Here is a 19355-nt window from a genome sequence, read left to right as displayed (position 1 = left end):
GGCGCCTGTAGTTCCAGCTACTCGGGAGGCTGAGGCAGGAGAATGGCGTGAACCCGGGAGGTATAGGTTGCAGTGAGCCGAGACCTCACCACTGCACTCCAGCCTGGGCGATAGAGCAAGACTCCGTCTCAAAACAAACAAACAAACAAAAAACAAAAAATCGGCCCTGGCTGGACGCGGTGGCTCACGCCTGTAATCCCAGCACTTTGGCGGACAGAGGTGAGAGGATTGCTTGAGCCCAGGAGATCAAGACCAGGCTGGGTAACAAAGTGAGACCCCCATCTCTACAAAAAATAATAAGACAATAAATAAAAATATTTGCTAGAGCAGGGGTTGGCAAACTTTTCCTGTAATTGACCAGGTAGCAAATATATTCAGCTTTGCTGGCCGTAAATTTCCTGGCAATGACTCAGTCCTGCCGCGGCAGTGTGGTAACAGTCACAGACAATATGTCACAAGCGTAGCCGGGCTCCAATCAAACTGTATTTGCCTAAACAAGCAGAAAGCTGGGTTTGGCCTCCTGGCTGTAGTTTGCTTACCTCTACCCTGGAGAAACTCAGCCATGGCTGAGGAGCCCTGCACACTGCCTGTCATGGTGAAGAACAGAACAGAACTTAAATTACTTGAAATTTAAATGTCTCATCCCATAAGGAGAGACCAACTTTTACTTATCTATCCACACACTAGCCCAGTATATGTCTAGGATGAACATTAGTGCTACACATCCATATGCTGAAGACTTATGCAGTCTTTCATGGAAAGACAGGAATCTGGAAGAGATTGTGGCTCCTTTTTGCAGAGCAGTTAAGGAACAAGAAGGCATTTCCATTATGCAGGAGAAGGACAATGTCCCCTCTCTCACCAGGGGTCAGTCTAAATCGCCTCTCTCTTCTCGTCATAGCCACTGGGGTCAATTTTTAGCTCGTCTTAGCTTCGACCAGATGTGTGACCTTGGACAAAGTGCTTCATACACCTGACCTCCAGTGCATCATGGAGTTCAAGGGACAAATAATTCACATAAAGCAAGTGCTTGACATTGTGTCTGCTATATGGCAAATGCCAAATAAATATCAACCAATATGAAGAAATGAGTAGTCAGTGCTTTTTGCCACTTCTTAATAAAAAGAAATCCAGTATATATGCCAAAATAAAGATCTTCTGGAAGAGTTTTGGTCAACTGGAGGGGATAAGGAGTTACATGAGTGGTAACAGTTTGTATCTACTGAGCACTAAATGAAGGACTGGACTTATTCAGTGTGTTGTAGATTTTAACACGTTTAATAACCTTATGATATATATATATATATATATATTTTTTTCTTTTTTAAGATAGTGGCACAATCTCGGCTAACTGCAGCTTCTGCCTCCTGGGTTCAAGTGATTCTCCTGCCTCAGCCTTCTGAGTAGCTGGGATTACAGGTGCCTGCCACCATGCCTGGCTAATTTTTGTATTTTTAGTAGAAACGGGGTTTTACCATGTTGGCCAGCCTGGTCTTGAACTCCTGGCCTCAAGTGATCCACCTGCCTCGGCCTCCCAAAGTGCTGGGATTACAGGCATGAACTGTGACACCCAGCTTGTTTCTTTTAATTCAAGATGGAAAAGATATTTTTACACGGAAAGAAAGACCCTCTAGAGGTGTGCTGTCTGATATGGTAGCTACTAGCTGCACGTAGCTATCCACATTTAAATTCACTAAAGTTAAATAAAATGTAAACTTTCATTCACTAGGTCACACCAGCCACATTCCAAGAGCTCAGTGGTTGCCTGTGGCCAGTGGTTCCTGTATTGGATAAGGCAGATTCAGGATGTCTCCATCATCACATTAAGTTCCATTAGGCAGCACTTTCCTTGAGACCAAAAGCTTCTGATACACAAAAGTAGGAGTGAGGCTGGGCGTAGTGGCTCATGCCTGTAATTCCAGTGTTTTGGGAGGCCAAGGTGGGAAGATTGCTTGAGGCCAGGAGTTGGAGATTAGCCTGGGTAACATAGGGAAACCTCGTCTCTCCAACAAAATAAAAAATTAGCCAGGCATGGTGGTGCATGCCTGCGATTCCAGATACCTGGGAGGCTGAGGTGGGAGAATCGTTTGAGCCCAGGAGGTTGAGGTTGCAGTGAGCCACGATCGTACCACTGCCCTCCTGGGTGACAGAAAGAGACCCTGTCTCAAAAAAAGAAGTAGAGTGATAGATGAAGCAAGGTCCCATCTTTATGGGCATGCAGCACAGAGGGAGGGAGGGTGAACAAGGTGTCTTGTTTTGCCCAGGATTCTCCCAGGTTTAGCACGAAAAGTCCTATATCCCAGGAACACCTTCAGTCCTGGCAGTAAAACAAAGTCCTGGGTCGGAGAAATCTCCTTAATCCTAAACAAACTGGGACAGTTGGTAAAACAGATGTGTATCACCCTAGACATATGTTTGTCTTAAAACAGAAGTACTGGCCGGGTGCGATGGCTCATGCCTGTAATCCCAGCAATTTGGGAGGCCGAGGCTGGTGGATGACCTGAGGTCAGGAGTTCGAGACCAGCCTGGCCAACATGGTGATACCCCGTCTCTACTAAAAATGCCAAAATTAGCCAGGTGCAGTGGCATGCGTTTGTAATCCTAGCTACTTGGGAGTCTGAGGCAGGAGAATTGCTTGAACCCAGAAGGCGGAGGTTACAGTGAGCTGAAATTGCACCACTGCACTCCAGCCTGGGCAACAGAGTGAGACTCTGTCTCAAAAAAACAAAACAAAACAACAGAAGTGCTGTGCAAACTAGGCTAGGGAAGAGATCAGAAAAGTTTGCAGATTGACCCCTAAACACCCGGGAGACTGTAGTCGATGCCCCCGGGTAGGACGGGCTACCCAAGGAGAGATGGAAGCACTTACTCAGAGCCAGGATGGGAGCTGGAGCTGAGCTTCCACACGTTCATGAAGTTCAGGGTGGCGGTCAGTTCCACCTCCTGCAAATATTGACACCGCTTCAGGCAAAAAGCAGACACTTGAACTTCTTTGTTGTTGCCAATTCTCAAGACAACTTTATGATAATCATTTAGGGCTTGGCTTACAAAGGCTTCCTCCCGGATTTCATGCAGACAGTAGAATAACTGCGGGACTCCACTGCACGTAGAAGGTGGGTCACATTTACGCAACAGAGGTATGACTTTCAGCAGTTTCCTCTTATTACCGAAAGACACCTTGCATTGGAATGACTGTTCCACAGCCGAAGCGCAGGCCTCGTTCAGAAAACCGAATAAGAAAAGTCCCATGTGAGAGAGATAGCTTTTGCTTCCTCTGGGACTCGCTATCAGGCACTGGATATTCACGTGGTTTAACACATGAAAATTTTTGAGTCTTTGTGGGAAACAGAGAACATAAAACAAGGCTGCAAAAAATTCCTGAAAAGTCACAAGGGTAAAGACATAGTGGTCTTCCTCACCTGCAATTCTTCGAAGGATACTCATGCCGAGGAAGGCGGTGACTCCCGTCTGATCCAGCTTGGCTTCCTCAAGATCTTCTTTACCTAACACCCATTTCCTGTGCCACATGCTGTCTGCAGCCAAGTGACACAGACCTTCCAGTTGTGCTTGGTGGATCTTTCTGGAAAAGTTCTCAGCTCTGGTGGGAAACAAGCTAGAAATATACCGGACGAACACAGAGGTGGCATTTGGACATGCCTGTGTGAGATTGTTTCCTCTCTCTATTTGCTGTTTCAGACCAGAGCAGACCATCCAGCAAACCACAGGGACCCGGCACATGGAGAAGAGAATGGTGTTTTCCATGGCGAAACTCAAGACTTGGTCTCCCTCCTCTGTATGTCCAAAATACATCTGGAAATAAGTGATTTTTTCCATCATATTAAACCCCGGAAGGGTTACAAGCGAGGGACATTTCAGCAAGGGCTTGCATGTCTGCCAAGAGGTAAATCTTATCATGATCAGTAGCGTGGCCTCTGGAAGCATCGTTTTGCTCAGCAAACTGCTCAGTAGGACAGATCCAGGCAATTTCTGCCTCCAGTCTTCACTCAGGTCCTCCGGTCTGTCGATGAGGGTAGATGTGAACTCCTCAAAGCCATCCAAGAGCAGCAGAAGTTGGTCGGGTTTGGACATAATCTTTGACACGAGGTCCTGAGATCCAGGCCACTTGTGCTCAATCAGCTCGGAGAAACTCTGCTCTGTCGTCTGGTTCACCTCCTGGCAATGGAAGTAGAAAGCACACCAGGGCTTGTGGGCGTAGAACTTGTTTCTGGCCCACTCATACATCACCTTTTTGGCCAGGATTGTTTTTCCAATCCCAGGAACTCCCTGTATGACCACAGTCTTGGGCTGTCTACCCTGGGGTCTTTTGGGCAGAAGCAGACATGGTAAGTACTCCTCGTGCCTGTGTACATCTTGGTAGAAGAAGTCCCTCTGGTTTCCAGGCCATGTCATAAAGTCCCATATGGGGAAATACTTTTCCATCACATTCAATTTGTACTGCCATATTTTACCTAGATTTGTGAAATGGGAGAAATAAAGGGTATGACATCAGAGTGAATCGTGAGAACTAATAGAGCAATAAGAAAACCAGTCTCGATGTCTACGTGAAGCCCCGTGATGCCCTTGCATAAATGAAATAACCTTTCCTGATACTGCTGTGTCAACTAGGAAGCACCAATGAACAGAAAACTCAACTTGAAGTGGCTTAAACAAAACAAGGACTGCTTTCTACATGAGAAGTATGGCGGGCGTAAAGCTGTTGAAATTAGGTTCAGTGGCGCCATAGTTTCAGGTCCAGCAGCATCACGATTCTCTCAGCCCTTTCTTTGTATTTCTTGCCTCACAGATAGAAGATAGCTGCTGTAGTGTTAGCTGTGTTATCTGCATTCAAATCAGAAATACTTGGGAGGGCCGGGAGCGGCGGCTCGCACCTGTAATCCCAGCACTTTGGGAGGCTGAGGAGGGTGGATCACTTGGGGTCAGGAGTTCAAGACCAGCCTGGCCAACATGGCGAAACCCTGTCTCTACAAAAAATACAAAAATTAGCCGGGCATGGTGGTGCACACACCGGTAATCCCAGCTACTCAGGAGGCGGAGGCGGGAGAATTGCTTGAATCCAGGAGGCAGAGGTTGCAGTGAGCCAAGATTGCACCACTGCACTCCAGCGTGGGTGACACAGTGAGACTGTGTCTAAAAAAAAAAGGCCGGGCCTGGTGGCTCAAGCCTGTAATCCCAGCACTTTGGGAAGCCGAGGCGGGCAGATCACGAGGTCAGGAGTTTGAGACCAGCCTGGCTAACATGGTGAAACCCCATCTCTACTAAAAATACAAAAGTTAGCTGGGCATGGTGGCATGTGCTTGTAATCCCAGCTACTCAGGAGGCTAAGGCAGGAGAATCACTTGAACCCAGGAGGCAGAAGGTTGCAGTGAGCTGAGATCGTGCCACTGCACTCCAGCCTGGATGACAGAGCGAGACTCCATCTCAAAAAAAGAAAGAAAGAAAGAAAGAAATAGAGACACACTCTATTGAAGTGGTCCCCAAGTAGAAGACAAGTTTTCCATGGACCAGGTGGCGGGGGATGGTTCTGGGATAATTCAAGTGCATTACGTTTATTGTATACTTGATTTCTATTATTATTACATTATAATATGTAATGAAATAATTATACAACTCAGTATAATGTGGAGTCACTGGGAGCCCTCAGCTTGTTTTCCTGCAACTTGATGGTCCCATCCAGGGGTGATGGGAGATGGTGACGGATCGGGCATTCGATTCTCAGGACTGCACAGCCTAGATCCCTTGTATGCACAGTTCACGAGAGGGTTTGCACCCCTATGAGAATCTGATGCCACTGCTGATCTGACAGGAGGCAGAGCCCAGGAGGTAATGTGAGCAATGGGGAGCAGCTGTAAATACAGATGAAGCTTTGGTCGCTCGCCTGCCACTCACCTCCTGCTGTGTGGCCCGGTTCCTAACAGGCCACAGACTGATACCTGTCCACGGCCTGGGGGTTGGGGACCCCTGAGCCAATGGTTTGTGTCTGTTTTTTTATTTTATTATTTTTTTTGAGATGGAGTCTCAATCTGTCACCCAAGAGTGCAGTGGCGCAATCTCACCTCACTGCAACCCTCTGCCTCCCGGGTTCAAGCGATTCTTCTCACTCAGCCTCCCAAGTAGCTGGGACTACAGGTACCTGCCACCACGCTCGGCTAGTTTCTGTGTTTTTAGTAGAGACAGAGTTTTGCCATGTTGGTTCTGATTGTAGAAGAAACACTGGACATGGTAACTTAAAATCTGCCTTGCCTTAGCAACTGAGCAGCTCATCCCAATCCATAGCCCATTTTTTCACCAGGGTCTGCTATGATGCAGGCACATACCAGATTCTCCTTCCTCCAGATTCGCCTGTGTTTCTGCCACATTCAAGTCCTCTGGTTCCAAGGTAGGCAGAATGGCTGGAACAGAAAAAAGGAGGCTGTTCCGCAGGAATGGTAAGATCTTGGTAGCAGGGAAACAGCATGGAGCCAATGGCCTTTTTAGGACAGAAGTGGCCACATGGCTTAAGAGTGTCATCCTCTCACCACCTTGGTACAGGGAGAAGAAGATCACCTAGATCTATCTCTATCACAGCAATTATAGGAAATGAGAAAAGATGTTATTCTATGATGCATTGAGTAAGGTGTTCAGTAACATGTTATAAATGGATAGCCCCGCCAGACACTGAGGGAGAAATATACACACATACTCATACACACATATGTGTATGTAAAATCCATACACAGTTTAATATCTACGTAGCGGTGTATCTATACGTCCAGTCGGCCTTTCATTACCATGGGATTTACATCTGTGGAATCAACCAACTGAGGATGGAAAATAAACTAAAAACCCAATAAAAATACAACAATAAAATAATACAATTAAAAAACCAATACAAGGCCGGGCACTGTGGCTCACGCCTGTAATCCCAGCACTTTGGGAGGCTGAGGCAGGAGGATCGCTTGAGCCAAGGAGTTCGAGACCCGCTTAGGCAACATAGCAAGACCTCGACTCTACTAAAAAAATAAAAAATAATTAGCTGGGCGTGGTGGCACGCCTGTAGTCCTAGCCACTCAGAAGGCTGAGGCAGGAGGATCACTTGAGCCAAGGAGTTCGAGACCAGCTTGGGCAACATAGCAAGACCTCAACTCTACTAAAAAAATAAAAAATAATTAGCCGGGCATGGTGGCATGCCTATAGTCCTAGCCACTCAGAAGGCTGAGGCAAGAGGATCACTTGAGCTCAGGAGGCAGAGGCTGAAGAGAGCCATGATCGTACCACTCCACTCCAACCTGGGTAATAGAGTAAGACCTTGTCTCAAAAAAATAAAAAAACCCAATACAGGATAACAACTATTTACAGAGCATTTACATTGTGTTGGGTATTATAAGTAATTTAGAGTGATTTTAAGTCTGTGGGAGGATGTGTATAGGTTCTATGCAAATACTATGCCATTTTACATGAACGAGTTGAGCACCCATGAATTTGTTCAGTACCCTTGAGGGAGAGCCTGGAACCAATCCCCCATGGATACCAAGGAACTTCTAGCTTAATATCTATGTATATGTGCACATATGTGTACATACACGTGTGTATCTCTACATGCACATACACATATAGTCATTGATTCTTGTTATGTGTGGTAGTTCTCGTCTATAAAATTCTTGTGAACACCAAATTCACTAATACTGAACCATTGCTCCCAGGAAAACACAAGGTTTGTTTCCTGCTAGTCTCTGGTTACAATATTTTCATCGACTGATCAATATAAAAACTTGTTTTACATGTATTTTTGTTTAAAGACACCTTATTTAGTATATATTGTTGATGAATTAACATTGAGCTCATGGTCAACCACACTGATAAATCTTGCCTGAAGGAAGCTCAGCTAACACGTGTATTTTATCCCTAAGGCACAGCACGGCCTTCTTGCCCTGAGGAACATGGAAAGGCACATCAGCACTAGTTTTGGGTACCATTTTTATTTTTATTTTTATTCTTATTTTTTTTTGAGACTAAGTCTCACTCTGTCACCCAGGCTGGAGTGCAGTGGTGTGATCTCAGCTCACTGCAACCTCTGCCTCCTGGGTTCAAGCGATTCTTCTGCCTCAGCCTCCCAAGTAGCTGGGACTACAGGTGTGCGCCACCACGCTGGGCTAATTTTTGTATTTTTAGTAGAGATGGGGTTTCACCGTGTTAGCCAGGCTGTTCTCAAACTCCTGACCTCATGATCCTCCCACCTCAGCCTCCCAAAGTGCTGGGATTATAGGCATGAGCCATCGTGCCCGGCCTGGGTACTATTTTAAACAGCAAAACCACCAACTCAAAGCACAAAAGTGTGGCACCAAATAGGCGTGGAAATGACACCGGCTTACAGGGTGAGAGCTAAAGCCAGAAGGCAGAGCGTCACCTTGTTTGACCTCGGCTAGGGGGTCAACTCGATTTTTTTGCTGCGTTGCTGTCTGGAAATGATCTTGAAACCGCTGTAAGTATTGATTTGGGGGTTATGAATACATTTTAATGAGTAGGCACATTCACGAATACAGAATCCATGAATAATGAGGATCAACTGCATATGTGTAGCTCTGTGTGTGTGTGTGTGTGTGTGTGTCTGTGTTTTTCTTGAGATGGAGTTTTGCTTTTGTCACCCAGGCTGGAGTGCAGTGGCGTGATCTTAGCCCTCTGCAACCTCCGCCTCCTGGGTTCAAGCAATTCTCTTGCCTTAGCTTCCCGAATAGCTGGGATTACAGCTGCCCACCACCACGCCCAGCTAATTTTTTTTTTGTACTTTTAGTAGAGACTGGGTTTCACCATGTTGGCCGGGCTGGTCTCAAACTCCTGACCTTGGGTGATCCACCCACCTCTGCCTCCCAAAGTGCTGGGTTTACAGGCGTGAGCCACCATGCCTGGCCTCTCTGTGTATTTTTCATCAGGTTAGTAAATATTAACATTTTCTGTTTAACACTAAGATTTTCTCTACCACTGGGTCATGGGGTTTCCATCCCCTCTGATTTTCTTTTCCAGTGACTCTCTCTCCCTTTCACACGATGAGCTATTTCCTCCTGTGTTAGGTCTCAACCTTAGCATCATTTCCTCAAAGAGGACTTCCTGGGCTGCCTTATCAAAAGAAAGTCCCTTTTCACAATCAATTACTCTCTAGCCATCTAATATTTGAGCACCTATGACATGCTAGATGCTGAGCCAGCTGCTGGGGTGCCAGTGGCTAAGGAGACATAGGGCACCCACTCTCCTGTTGTTTATGTTTAAAATTGTGGAGCTGACGTCTTCTCCATTCTTACTGATGAGACTGACTACTTGTAAGATCAGCTATTGGGAGAGGCGGGTTCACATCTCCTATCACGTTTCTGGATTGGTGTATATTTCCTTTAATACAGTAGTTTCCCCTTCTCTGCAGGGTCTATGTTCCAAGATCCCTGGTGGATATCTGAAACTGTGGATAGTACTGAACCATGTAGATACTGATTTTTAAATATACATATCTAGGCCAGGCGTGGTGGCTCACACCTGTAATTCCAGCACTTTCAAGGCCAACATGGTGAAACCCCGTCTCTACTAAAAATACAAAAAAATTAGCCGGGCGTGGTGGTGGGTGCCTGTAATCCCAGCTACTCAGGAGGCTGAGGCAGGAGAATCGTCTATACCTGGGAGGTGGAGGTTGCAGTGAGCCAAGATTGTGCCATTGCACTTCAGCCTGGGCAAGAAGAGCGAAATCCCATCTCAGAAAAATAAAATTAAAAAAATGCCCGTATGACAGTCTTTGCCTTTGGGTTAGATCCATTATCTTCCTCCACTATTTGCATTCTTGCTCAGATGACCAGTAAGTGATAGGGGTGGCGACTAGAGCAGTTTAGCTGCCCAGCAGCCAAGCCCACCTCCATTTATCCACCAGATCAACACTCACCATTTATCTCTCTGCGTACTAGAACACACATTTTATCACAGTTCATAATGGCAAAGATGTTCAAAGTCACATCCCAAGCTCGTCGTCCAGGGAAACGCTCTATCAAGAGATGAACCACCTCTGCCCAACTGGCTGTCTTGACCTGGTCCCAGGTGATGGGCATGGTGCCAGCACTGAGCTCATTCAGTAAGAACTGCTTGAACCGTTGTAGCTCCTTATTGCTCACATTTCTCATGTATAGCATGACCCCATTTTCACATGGGGAGCCGGGGTAGCAAGACAATGTCCAGGGTGGAATATGAGAACTCTGAGTGGAGGAGGATGAAAAGGGAATGGGGGTGTCAGAGGGTGGATTCACATCACTCATCTTTAGTCAAGGCAGAGAACACCTCAGTGTCCACGATAAAGACAACCGATAGGAAGAGAGAAACACGAGACCTGTGGAGACATAAAACAATAAAACAAGAAGATGAAAACACCACCCAAGAAGACAGATTCATGTAATGCTTACTTGGCAGGTATTCTGCATGCCAGGTACTCCCATTACCTCCTTTCCTCAAAGATTCTCTGCCCTGTGGAAAAACTGAAGATGCATTGAATGTTTGGGATTAGTCCATTAGACTAATGGATTGTTTGTAGTTTTTATTCTCTATGCCTTCTTTTGGGGAAGAGGCAAGCAAAATATCAAAGCCTTCACAAAAGGTTTAGCAAAAAGAAAAATTAGAAGCAGGTAAAATAATTCAGTGAAGCTAAAATCTAGAAAATATGTGGTTGGTTAGAAGGCTCCCTTAGATTAAAAGTGATCTCAAATTCAACAAAGTTTTTATTCTTAAAAAATGGATCATGTATTAGAGAAATGCAAATCAAAACCACAATAAGATGTCATCTCACACCAGTCAGAATGGTGATTATTAAAAAGTCGAGCAATAACAGATGCTGGTGAATTCGCAGAGAAAAAGGAACACTCATACACTGTGTGTGGGAGTGTAAATTAGTTCAACTACTATGGATGACAGTGTGGCAACTCCTCAAAGACCTAAAAAGAGAACTACCATTCAACTCAGCAATCCCACTACTGGATATATATCCAAAGGAATATAAATCATTCTATTATAAAGACACATGCCTGTGTATGTTCATTGCAGCACTATTCACAATAGCAAAGACATGGAATTAACCTAAATGCCCATCAGTGATAGACCGGATAAAAAAATGTGGTACATAAACACCATGGAATACTATGCAGCCATAAAAAATAATGAGATCATGTCCTTTGCAGGAACATAGATGGAGCTGGAGACCATTATTCCTTAGCAAACTAACACAGGAACAGGAAACCAAACACCACATGTTCTCATTTATAAGTGGTAGCTAAATGATGAGAACACATGGACACATAGAGGGAACACCACACACTGGAGTCTGCTAGAGGCTGGAGGGTGGGAGGAGGGAGAAGATTAGGAAAAATAACTAATGAGTACTGGGATTAATACCTGGGTGATGAGATAACCTGTACAACAAACCCACCCCTATAACACGTTTGCCTATATAACAAACCTGCTCATGTACCCGTGTATCTAAAAGAAACGTAAAAAAGAAATTAAAAAAAAAAGGATCATGGGTGTATTTTTGTCCCCCCTGCCCCAACTTCCAATAATAGTTTATTATTTATTTATTTATTTATTTACTTAGAGATGGAGTCTCACTCTGTTTCCCAGGCTGGAGTGCAGTGGTGTGATCTCGGCTCATTGCAACCTCCGCTTCCCGGGTTCAAGCGATTCTCTTGCCTCAGCCTCCCAAGTAGCTGGGATTACAGGCACCTGCCACCATATCCGGCTAATTTTTTTGTATTTTTAGTATAGACGGGGTTTCACTATGTTGGCCAGGCTGGTCTCAAATTCCTGACCTCAAGTGATCCACACACCTCAGCCTCCCAAAGCACTGGGATTACAGGCATGAGCCACTGTACCTGGCCAATAGCTTCTTATTTAACACTTCTCCCTCTCATAACTTATGTGACAACTACACCTCTGGATAAACTTGTTTAATTGACTCAGTCCTCCCTTGGGTCCAGAGTAGCTGGGCTTGGTCCCAGGACAAAGGTGATGTGCTCCTGGGTGGCTGACTCTTGCTAGTGCTCCTCCCGTCCAGTGGGTGGCGTTGCAGGGAGGAGCCTAACACAGTCACACATTTTCTACCTCTACTTATTCCATGACCATTGCTGACCACGTTCCAGCCACAATCAGCTGCAGCTTTAAGAAATTTGCAGGACTGGCTGGGTGCGGTGGCTCACGCCTGTAATCCCAGCACTTTGGGAGGCCAAGGCAGGTGGATCACTTCAGGCCAGGAGTTCCAGACCAGCGTGGCCAACATGGTGAAACCCTGCCTCTATTAAAAATACAAAAATTAGCCAGGCGTGGTGGTGGGTGCCTGTAATCCCAGCTACTCGGGAGGCTGAGGCAGGAGAATTGCTTGAACCCAGGAGGCAGAGATTGCAATGAGCAGAGATCACACCACTGCACTCCAGCCAAAGTGACAGAGCAAGACCCTGTCTCAAACAAACAAAAAAAAAAAAAGAAAAGAAAAGAAAAGAAAAGAAGAGAAATTTGCAGGGCAAGGGAGGATGTTGGCAATTACATCATCATTTTGCTTTACTTTCATTCACTGCTGAATGGAACATAAGCAGGGGGAACCTCTCTGAAAGGCCTTTTCACAATATCTACCAATCATGTGTGCACTGCCATGGAATCCAGCGGTTCTACTTCTAAAACTGCAACCTGAGGTTGGGGGTGGTGGGTCATGCCTGTAATTTCAGCAGTTTGGGAGGCCAAGGCGGGAAGATCACAAGGGCAAGAGATCAAGACCATCCTGGCCAACATGGTAAAACCCTGTCTCTACTAAAAATAAAATAAAATAAAATAAAATACAAATATTGGCTGGGCATGGTGGCATGCACCTGTAGTCCCAGCTACTTGGGAGGCTGAGGCAGGAGAATCACTTGAAACCAGGAGGGAGAGGTTGTAGTGAGTGAGCCGAGATCCCGCCACTGCACTCCAGCCTGGGCAACAGAGTGAGACTGCATCTCTAAAACAAAAACAAAAACAAAAAAGGCTGGGCGCGGTGGCTCATGCATGTAATCTCAGCACTTTGGGAGGCCGAGGCGGGCAGATCACAAGGTCAGGAGATCGAGACCATCCTGGTTAGCACAGTGAAACCCCGTCTCTACTAAAAATACAAAAACTTAGCTGGGCGTGGTGGCAGATGCCTGTGGTCCCAGCTGCTTGGGAGGCTGAGGCAGGAGAATGGTGTGAACATGGGAGGCGGAGCTTGCAGTGAGCCAAGATTGTGCCCCTGCACTCCAGCCTGGGAGACAGAGTGAGACTGTCTCAAAAAACAAAACCAAACCAAACCAAAAAAACCAACAAAAAACCTGCACCTTACAGATACACTTGCACATGTGAGATGGTGTGTGCACAAGCCAGTCCGTCTTAGTCTGTTTGGACTGCCGTAACAAATACCATACACTGGGTGGCTTAGTAAAAACAGACATTGATTTCTCACTGCTCTGGGGGCTGGAAGTCCAAGATTGCGGTGCTGGCAGATTTAGTGTCTGGTGAGGGCAGCTTCCTAGTTCATAAAGAGCACCTTCTTGCTATGTTCTCCTCACATGGAGGAAGGGGTGAGGGACCTCTCTGGAGGCTCTTTCATAAGGGCTGGAATCCCAATCATGAGGGCTCTGGCCCCATGACTTAATCGCCTCCCAAAGTCCCCGCCTTCTTCTACCGTTACCTTGTTGGTTAGAGTTTCAGCTTGCGGATTTTGGGGGGACGCAGACATTCAGTTCGTAACACAGTCCTTCTGGATTCACTCACTGAAATATCCCACTGTCAAATATTATGCCAAACTCTATTTTTGGCACTGGGGATACGTTGGTGAGCAAAAGATACACAAAAAAATTGTTGTCCTCATGCAGCTAACATTTCAGTGGATGAAAATAAAGTGTAGGGGAGGAAAAGCTTTTCTCTGTCCCTTTATTGATCTTAGATTCATTGGCTGGAGGCTTGTACATTGGGGTCATGAAAGAGATTCACAAAAGCACAGCAAACAGAAGTTTATTTATGTGTGCATGCCCATGAGAGCACACTGATGCAATGGAAGACTGTACACACCATGGGAAAAAGGAGAGGCAAGAGAGAGAACAGGAAGTGAGAAATAGCCTGCTGCGATTTGTAAAAGGCTGACGAAAGGGATCACTGAAGCAGGGATGTCTCAGCAAAAGCTTGGAGGAGAGGAGGAGGTAAGAGGTCATGGAATGGGCTGTGTGGCTATCAGAGGAGTTCCAGACAGAAGGGCAAGGACCACCACCGTATGGCCAGGACGTGCCTGGAGCTGTTGAGAAACAGCAGGACCAGGGTGAGTGGAGGTGAATGGGCAAAATGAAGACAGTGGAGGTGATCTCAAGAGGTCACACAGAACCTGATTGGACTGGCGTGGGACGGCTATAATTTTTAGAAGGATCCTTCTGGCTGGCTCTCCTACTGAGAACAAGGGTAGGGAGCTATAGACATAATCCTGAAAAGAAGAATTGTGACCTGTTGTACTAGTGTGACAAATTTACCATGAATTTGGTGGCTTAAGACAACACAGTATTTTTTATTTTTTAATTTTTTTGAGACGGAGTCTCACCCTGTCTCCCAGGCTGCAGTGCGGTGGCGCACTGCAACCTCCGCCTCCCAGGTTGAAGCAATTCTCCTGCCTCAGCCTCCCGAGTAGCTGGGACTACAGGCACCTGCCACCACGCCTGGCTAATTTTTGTATTTTTAGTAGAGACATGGTTTCACCATGTTGGCCAGGATGGTCTCATCTCTTGACCTCATGATCCAACCGCCTCAGCCTCCCAAAGTGCTCAGATTTCAGGTGGGAGTCACCGCACCTGGCGGACAACACAGTATTTTTAAGATAAAACATTCAGTTAGGGAGGCTAGAAGCCTGAAATGGGCTAAGATCACTGGACTAAAATTGAGGTGTTGGCAGGGCTGTTTCCTTCTGGAGACTCTAGGGGGAGAATCTGTTTCCTGGCCTTCTCCAGCTTCTAGAAGCTACGTGCAGTCCTTGGATTTTTGCCCCTTCCTCCTTCTTCAAAGACAGCAGTGGGGCATCTTCTATCTCATTCCCTCTTCCCTTTCTAATACCCATGAACCAACCTCTCTTTATCCCTCCTCCCCGCCCCCCTTTCCATAAATACATACAGTTATCATGCATCAAAAAAAAAAATCAGGCCAGGCGCAGTGGCTCACGCCTGCAATCCCAGCACTTTGGGAGGCCAAGGCAGGTGGTTCACGAGGTCAGGAGTTCAAGACCAGCCTGGCCAAGATGGTGAAATCCCGTCTCTACTAAAAATACAAAAATTAGCCGGGTGTGGTCGTGGGCGCCTATAGTCCCAGCTACTTGGGAGGCTGAGGCAGGAGAATCACTTGAACCCGGGAGGTGGAGGTTGCAGTGAGCTGAGACTGCCCCACTGCACTCTAGCCTGGGCGATAGAGTGAGACTCCATCTCAAAAAATAAAATAAAATAAAATAAAATAAAATATGCCAAGGTGACATACTTTGGGGTGGCATATTTGGCACTCTCTAACTCTGATCCCTGCTTCCATGGTCACATCTTCTGACTCTGGCCTTCCCTTTCTCTCAGAAGGACCCTTGCGATTACATTAGACCCACCCAAATAACACAGGACCATCTCCCCAACCCAAGAGACAACTTCAGGCCGGTCACGGTGGCTCACACCTGTAATCCCAGCACTCTGGGAAGCCAAGGCAGGCAGATCACCTGAGGTCAGGAGTTCAAGACCAGCCTGGCTAAGATGGTGAAACCCAGTCTCTACTGAAAAAAAATTAGAAAAATTAGCCAGGCGTGGTGGTGGGTACCTGTAATCCCAGCTACTTGGGAGGCTGAGGCAGGAAAATCGCTTGAACCCAGGATGCAGACGTTGCAGTGAGCTGAGATCACACCACTGCACTCCAGACTGGGTGACAAGAACGAGACTCTGTCTCAAAGGAAAAAAAAAAAGAGGCAACTTCATCACATCTGCAAAGTCCCTTTTGTCATGTCAGGTAACGCATTTGCAGGTTCCAGGGATTCATAGGTAGACTTCTTTAGTGGGGTGGTGTCATCATCCTGCCAACCACAAATAGTCTTGCTGTGAAGATGAGCAAAGAGATGAAGGGTTGTCAGGAGACATGTGGTTAAAGGAAGATTTTCGGCAAGGTGCAGTGGCTCACACCTGTAATCCCAGCACTTTGGGAGGCCGAGGTGGGTGGATCACCTGAGGTCAGGAGTTCGAGACCAGCCTGGCCAAGATGTTGAAACCCCATCTCTACTAAAAATACAAAAATTAGCCAGACATGGTGGTGGGCGCCTATAATCCCAGCTACTCAGGAGGCTGAGGCAGAGAATTGCTTGAACCGGTGAGGTGGAAGTTGCAGTGAGCCAAGATCACACCACTGCACTCCAGCCCGGGCAACAGAGAGAGACTCCGTCTCAAAAAAAAAAAAAAAAAAAAAATGGAAAGATGGAAATGCTGTGGGATGTACATTCAAGGGAGTAGAGAAGAAAAAGTAGTGTTGGCAAGTGAGGAAATAACAGCAGGAGAAGGGGGATAATTGAGGACACAGGCTGGGTCTGAAGCGCTCTTGGCAGGAAGAAGGTGGAGAGCACACGTCCAGATGCAGGTGGGTTGATGGGTCTGAGCAAGGGAGTTCCTGGCCTTTCAGAGAAATGAGGGACGGCAGAATACGCCACCCCTGAATATTCCAGTTTGTTGTACTCATTTTTAAAAATTGGTACATGATAATCGTACATATTGATGGGAAAGGCAGGTGGGAGGGTTTGGATGAAGAGGGGTTGGTTAATGGGCACAAAAATACAATGGATAGAAGGAGTAAGTTCTAGCATTTGATAGCACAGTAGCATGACTATAGTTCATAATAATTTATTGTACATTTCAAATGGACTATTTTGAGCTGAAGATACTTTAGAAGGAGCAGACACAAGAAAAATTCTCTGCCTTCCCTTGATTTGCCTAAATGCAAGACTTATCAGTTTGTAAAGGTGCTCCTTTTCCCCTTCTCTACCAGGAAACACAGAAGTTAATCACCGGAGACAAGCTCCAGACGCATACAGCCGTGCAAGGGCGCCAGAAGAATCTACACAAGAAACCTTATGAACTAGCCCTCATCCTCCATTTTCTCCCCCATACATTTACCTTCTCACAATTTACCCCCCAGGAATTCGAGGTCTTTCTCATTTGTCTTTTCACTTCTCTAAGAATGTATTGTTCTGGCCAGGTACAGTGGCTCACACCTGTAATCCCAGCACTTTGGGAGGCCGAGGTGGGCGGATCACCTGAGGTCAGGAGTTCGAAACCAGCCTGGCCAACATGGCAAAACCCTGTCTCCACTAAAAGTACAAAAATTAGCTGGGAGTGGTGGCAGGCGCCTGTAATCCCAGCTACTCGGGAGGCTGAGACTGGAGAATTGCTTGAACCTGGAAGGCGGAGGTTACAGCGAGTCTGGGCGACAGAGTGAAACTCCATCTCAAAAAAAAAAAAAAAAAAAAAGAATGTATTGTTCTTTTGTTAGCATGACATATAAGCCTAAGTTCTAACCACCCCTTAGTGTTCTCATCACGGAGTGCTCCCCCTGGGAATGCACACATAAACTTCTGTTTGCTGTGCTTTTGTTAATCTGTCTTTCATGAGCCTAATGCACAGGCTCCAGCCAAGGAATCTAAGGTCAATAAAGAGAGAGAGAGGGAAAAGTATTTCCTCCCCTACAGAAGTATATCAGGATCATCTACACATGAAATAAGCCAAGCACAGAAAGACAAACATTGCATGTTCTCACATATTTTTGGGATCTAAAAATTAAAACAGTTCAGGCACGGTAGCTCAAGCCTGTAATCCCAGCACTTTGGGAGGCTGAGGTGGGCAGATCACTTGAGGTCAGGAGTTCGAGACCAGCCTGGCCAACATGGCAAAACCCTGTGTCTACAAAAAATACAAAAATAAGCCGGCTGTGATGGCAGCTGCCTGTAATCCCAGCTACTCGAGAGGCTGAGACACGAGAATTGCTTGAACCCGGGAGGTGGATGTTGCAGTGAGCTGAGATCACGCCACTGCACTCCAGCCTGGGTTACAGAGCGAGAACCTGTCTCTAAATAAATAAATATCACAACAATTGAACTCATGGATATAGAGAGTAGAAGGGTGGTGATCAGAGGCTGGGGAGGGTTGTGGGGGGTGGGGAGGAAAGTGGGGGATGGTTAATGGGCACAAAAAATTAGAAGGACTGAATAAGACCTTGTATTTGATAGCACAACATGGTGACTATAGTCTATGGCAATTTAATTATACATTAAAAATAACTAAAATAGTATAATTGGATTGTAACACAAAGGATAAATGTTTGAGGGGATGGATACCCCATTCTCCATGATGTGGTAATTATGCATTGCATGCCCGTATCAAAGCATCTCGTGTACCCCATAAATATATACCCCTACTATGTACCCAGAAAAATTAAAAATTAAAAAGCAGGCCGGGTGCGGTGGCTCAGGCCTGTAATCCCAGCCCTTTGGGAGGCCAAGGCGGGTGGATCACCTGAGGTCAGCAGGAGGAACCGCCATACTGTTTTCCATTTTCCATCCCCATCAACAATGCACTAAAGTTTCATTTTCTCCACATTCTTGCCAACACTGATTATTTTCCATTTTAAACATAGCTATTCTAACGGGTAAACATTTTTAAAAGATAAAAGTCGGTCATCTCCATCTGGTTCTGTGGTCGAGTCTTGATCACCCTAGAGTCCGTATAACTTTAAGTTTTGGTAAGAATTCTATCCCATGAATCCTTCTCCATCCAGTTTACAAAGGAGAAAAGGGAAGTTGAACTAAGTAAATTCAGCCCAAGCTGTGACTGTTGGAAACCAGCAGGTGGAACCTGACCAAATTCCTAAGCCCACGAGCTGAGCCGTGTCAGTGACACATCTGCGTTTATTGAGAAGGAGTATTTGCAGAGGGGCAGTGTCAAAGTCAGTGCTGCTTAATCCTTGCGGCTTTCTTCTCTGTGCCTCGCGATTTCTTCTTCGTGTCTACAGCTATTTTGATTTTTTTTCTGACTACATCTGCCAGTGGCTACCCTAGACCTCTGGACACCTGGAGACCCCACAACATCTCTTTCAGGTCTTAGAATTTTGCTAGTGCTATGAGTCTCTTGGCCCTCAGACCCTCAGAGCTGAAAGAAAACTTGGGAATTTAGGACTCCACTTCGGGGTCAGGAAAGCTGAGTTTCAGAGATGGGCAAGGATTTTATGAATGAGAGCTGGTTATATTTGCAGTTGAATCTCCAGCTCTCACTTTTGATTTTCAATATGGGCCCACT

At 46.1% G+C, this 19355-nt stretch overlaps 1 protein-coding gene across 2 annotated transcripts in view; it reads right to left on the bottom strand.

The window, feature by feature from the left end:
- NLRP8 (NLR family pyrin domain containing 8) overlaps positions 1 to 10354 on the bottom strand; it is a 39326-nt gene extending 28972 nt beyond the window's left edge. For both annotated transcript variants that reach the window (XM_024237604.3, XM_054539114.2), the window contains exons 1-3: positions 9917 to 10354; positions 6336 to 6410; positions 2870 to 4469 (exon numbers count right to left, since the gene is read on the bottom strand). In XM_024237604.3, coding sequence (XP_024093372.3) covers positions 2870 to 4469; positions 6336 to 6410; positions 9917 to 10283 — 2042 coding nt within the window. In that variant the 5' untranslated portion in view covers positions 10284 to 10354. The remainder of the gene's footprint in view (positions 1 to 2869; positions 4470 to 6335; positions 6411 to 9916) is intronic.
- Positions 10355 to 19355: the final 9001 nt, after the last annotated feature.

This window comes from Pongo abelii, chromosome 20 (genome assembly GCF_028885655.2).
Source record: "Pongo abelii isolate AG06213 chromosome 20, NHGRI_mPonAbe1-v2.0_pri, whole genome shotgun sequence".
Lineage (NCBI taxonomy): Eukaryota > Metazoa > Chordata > Mammalia > Primates > Hominidae > Pongo > Pongo abelii.
This window is presented reverse-complemented; position numbering and strand designations above follow the sequence as displayed.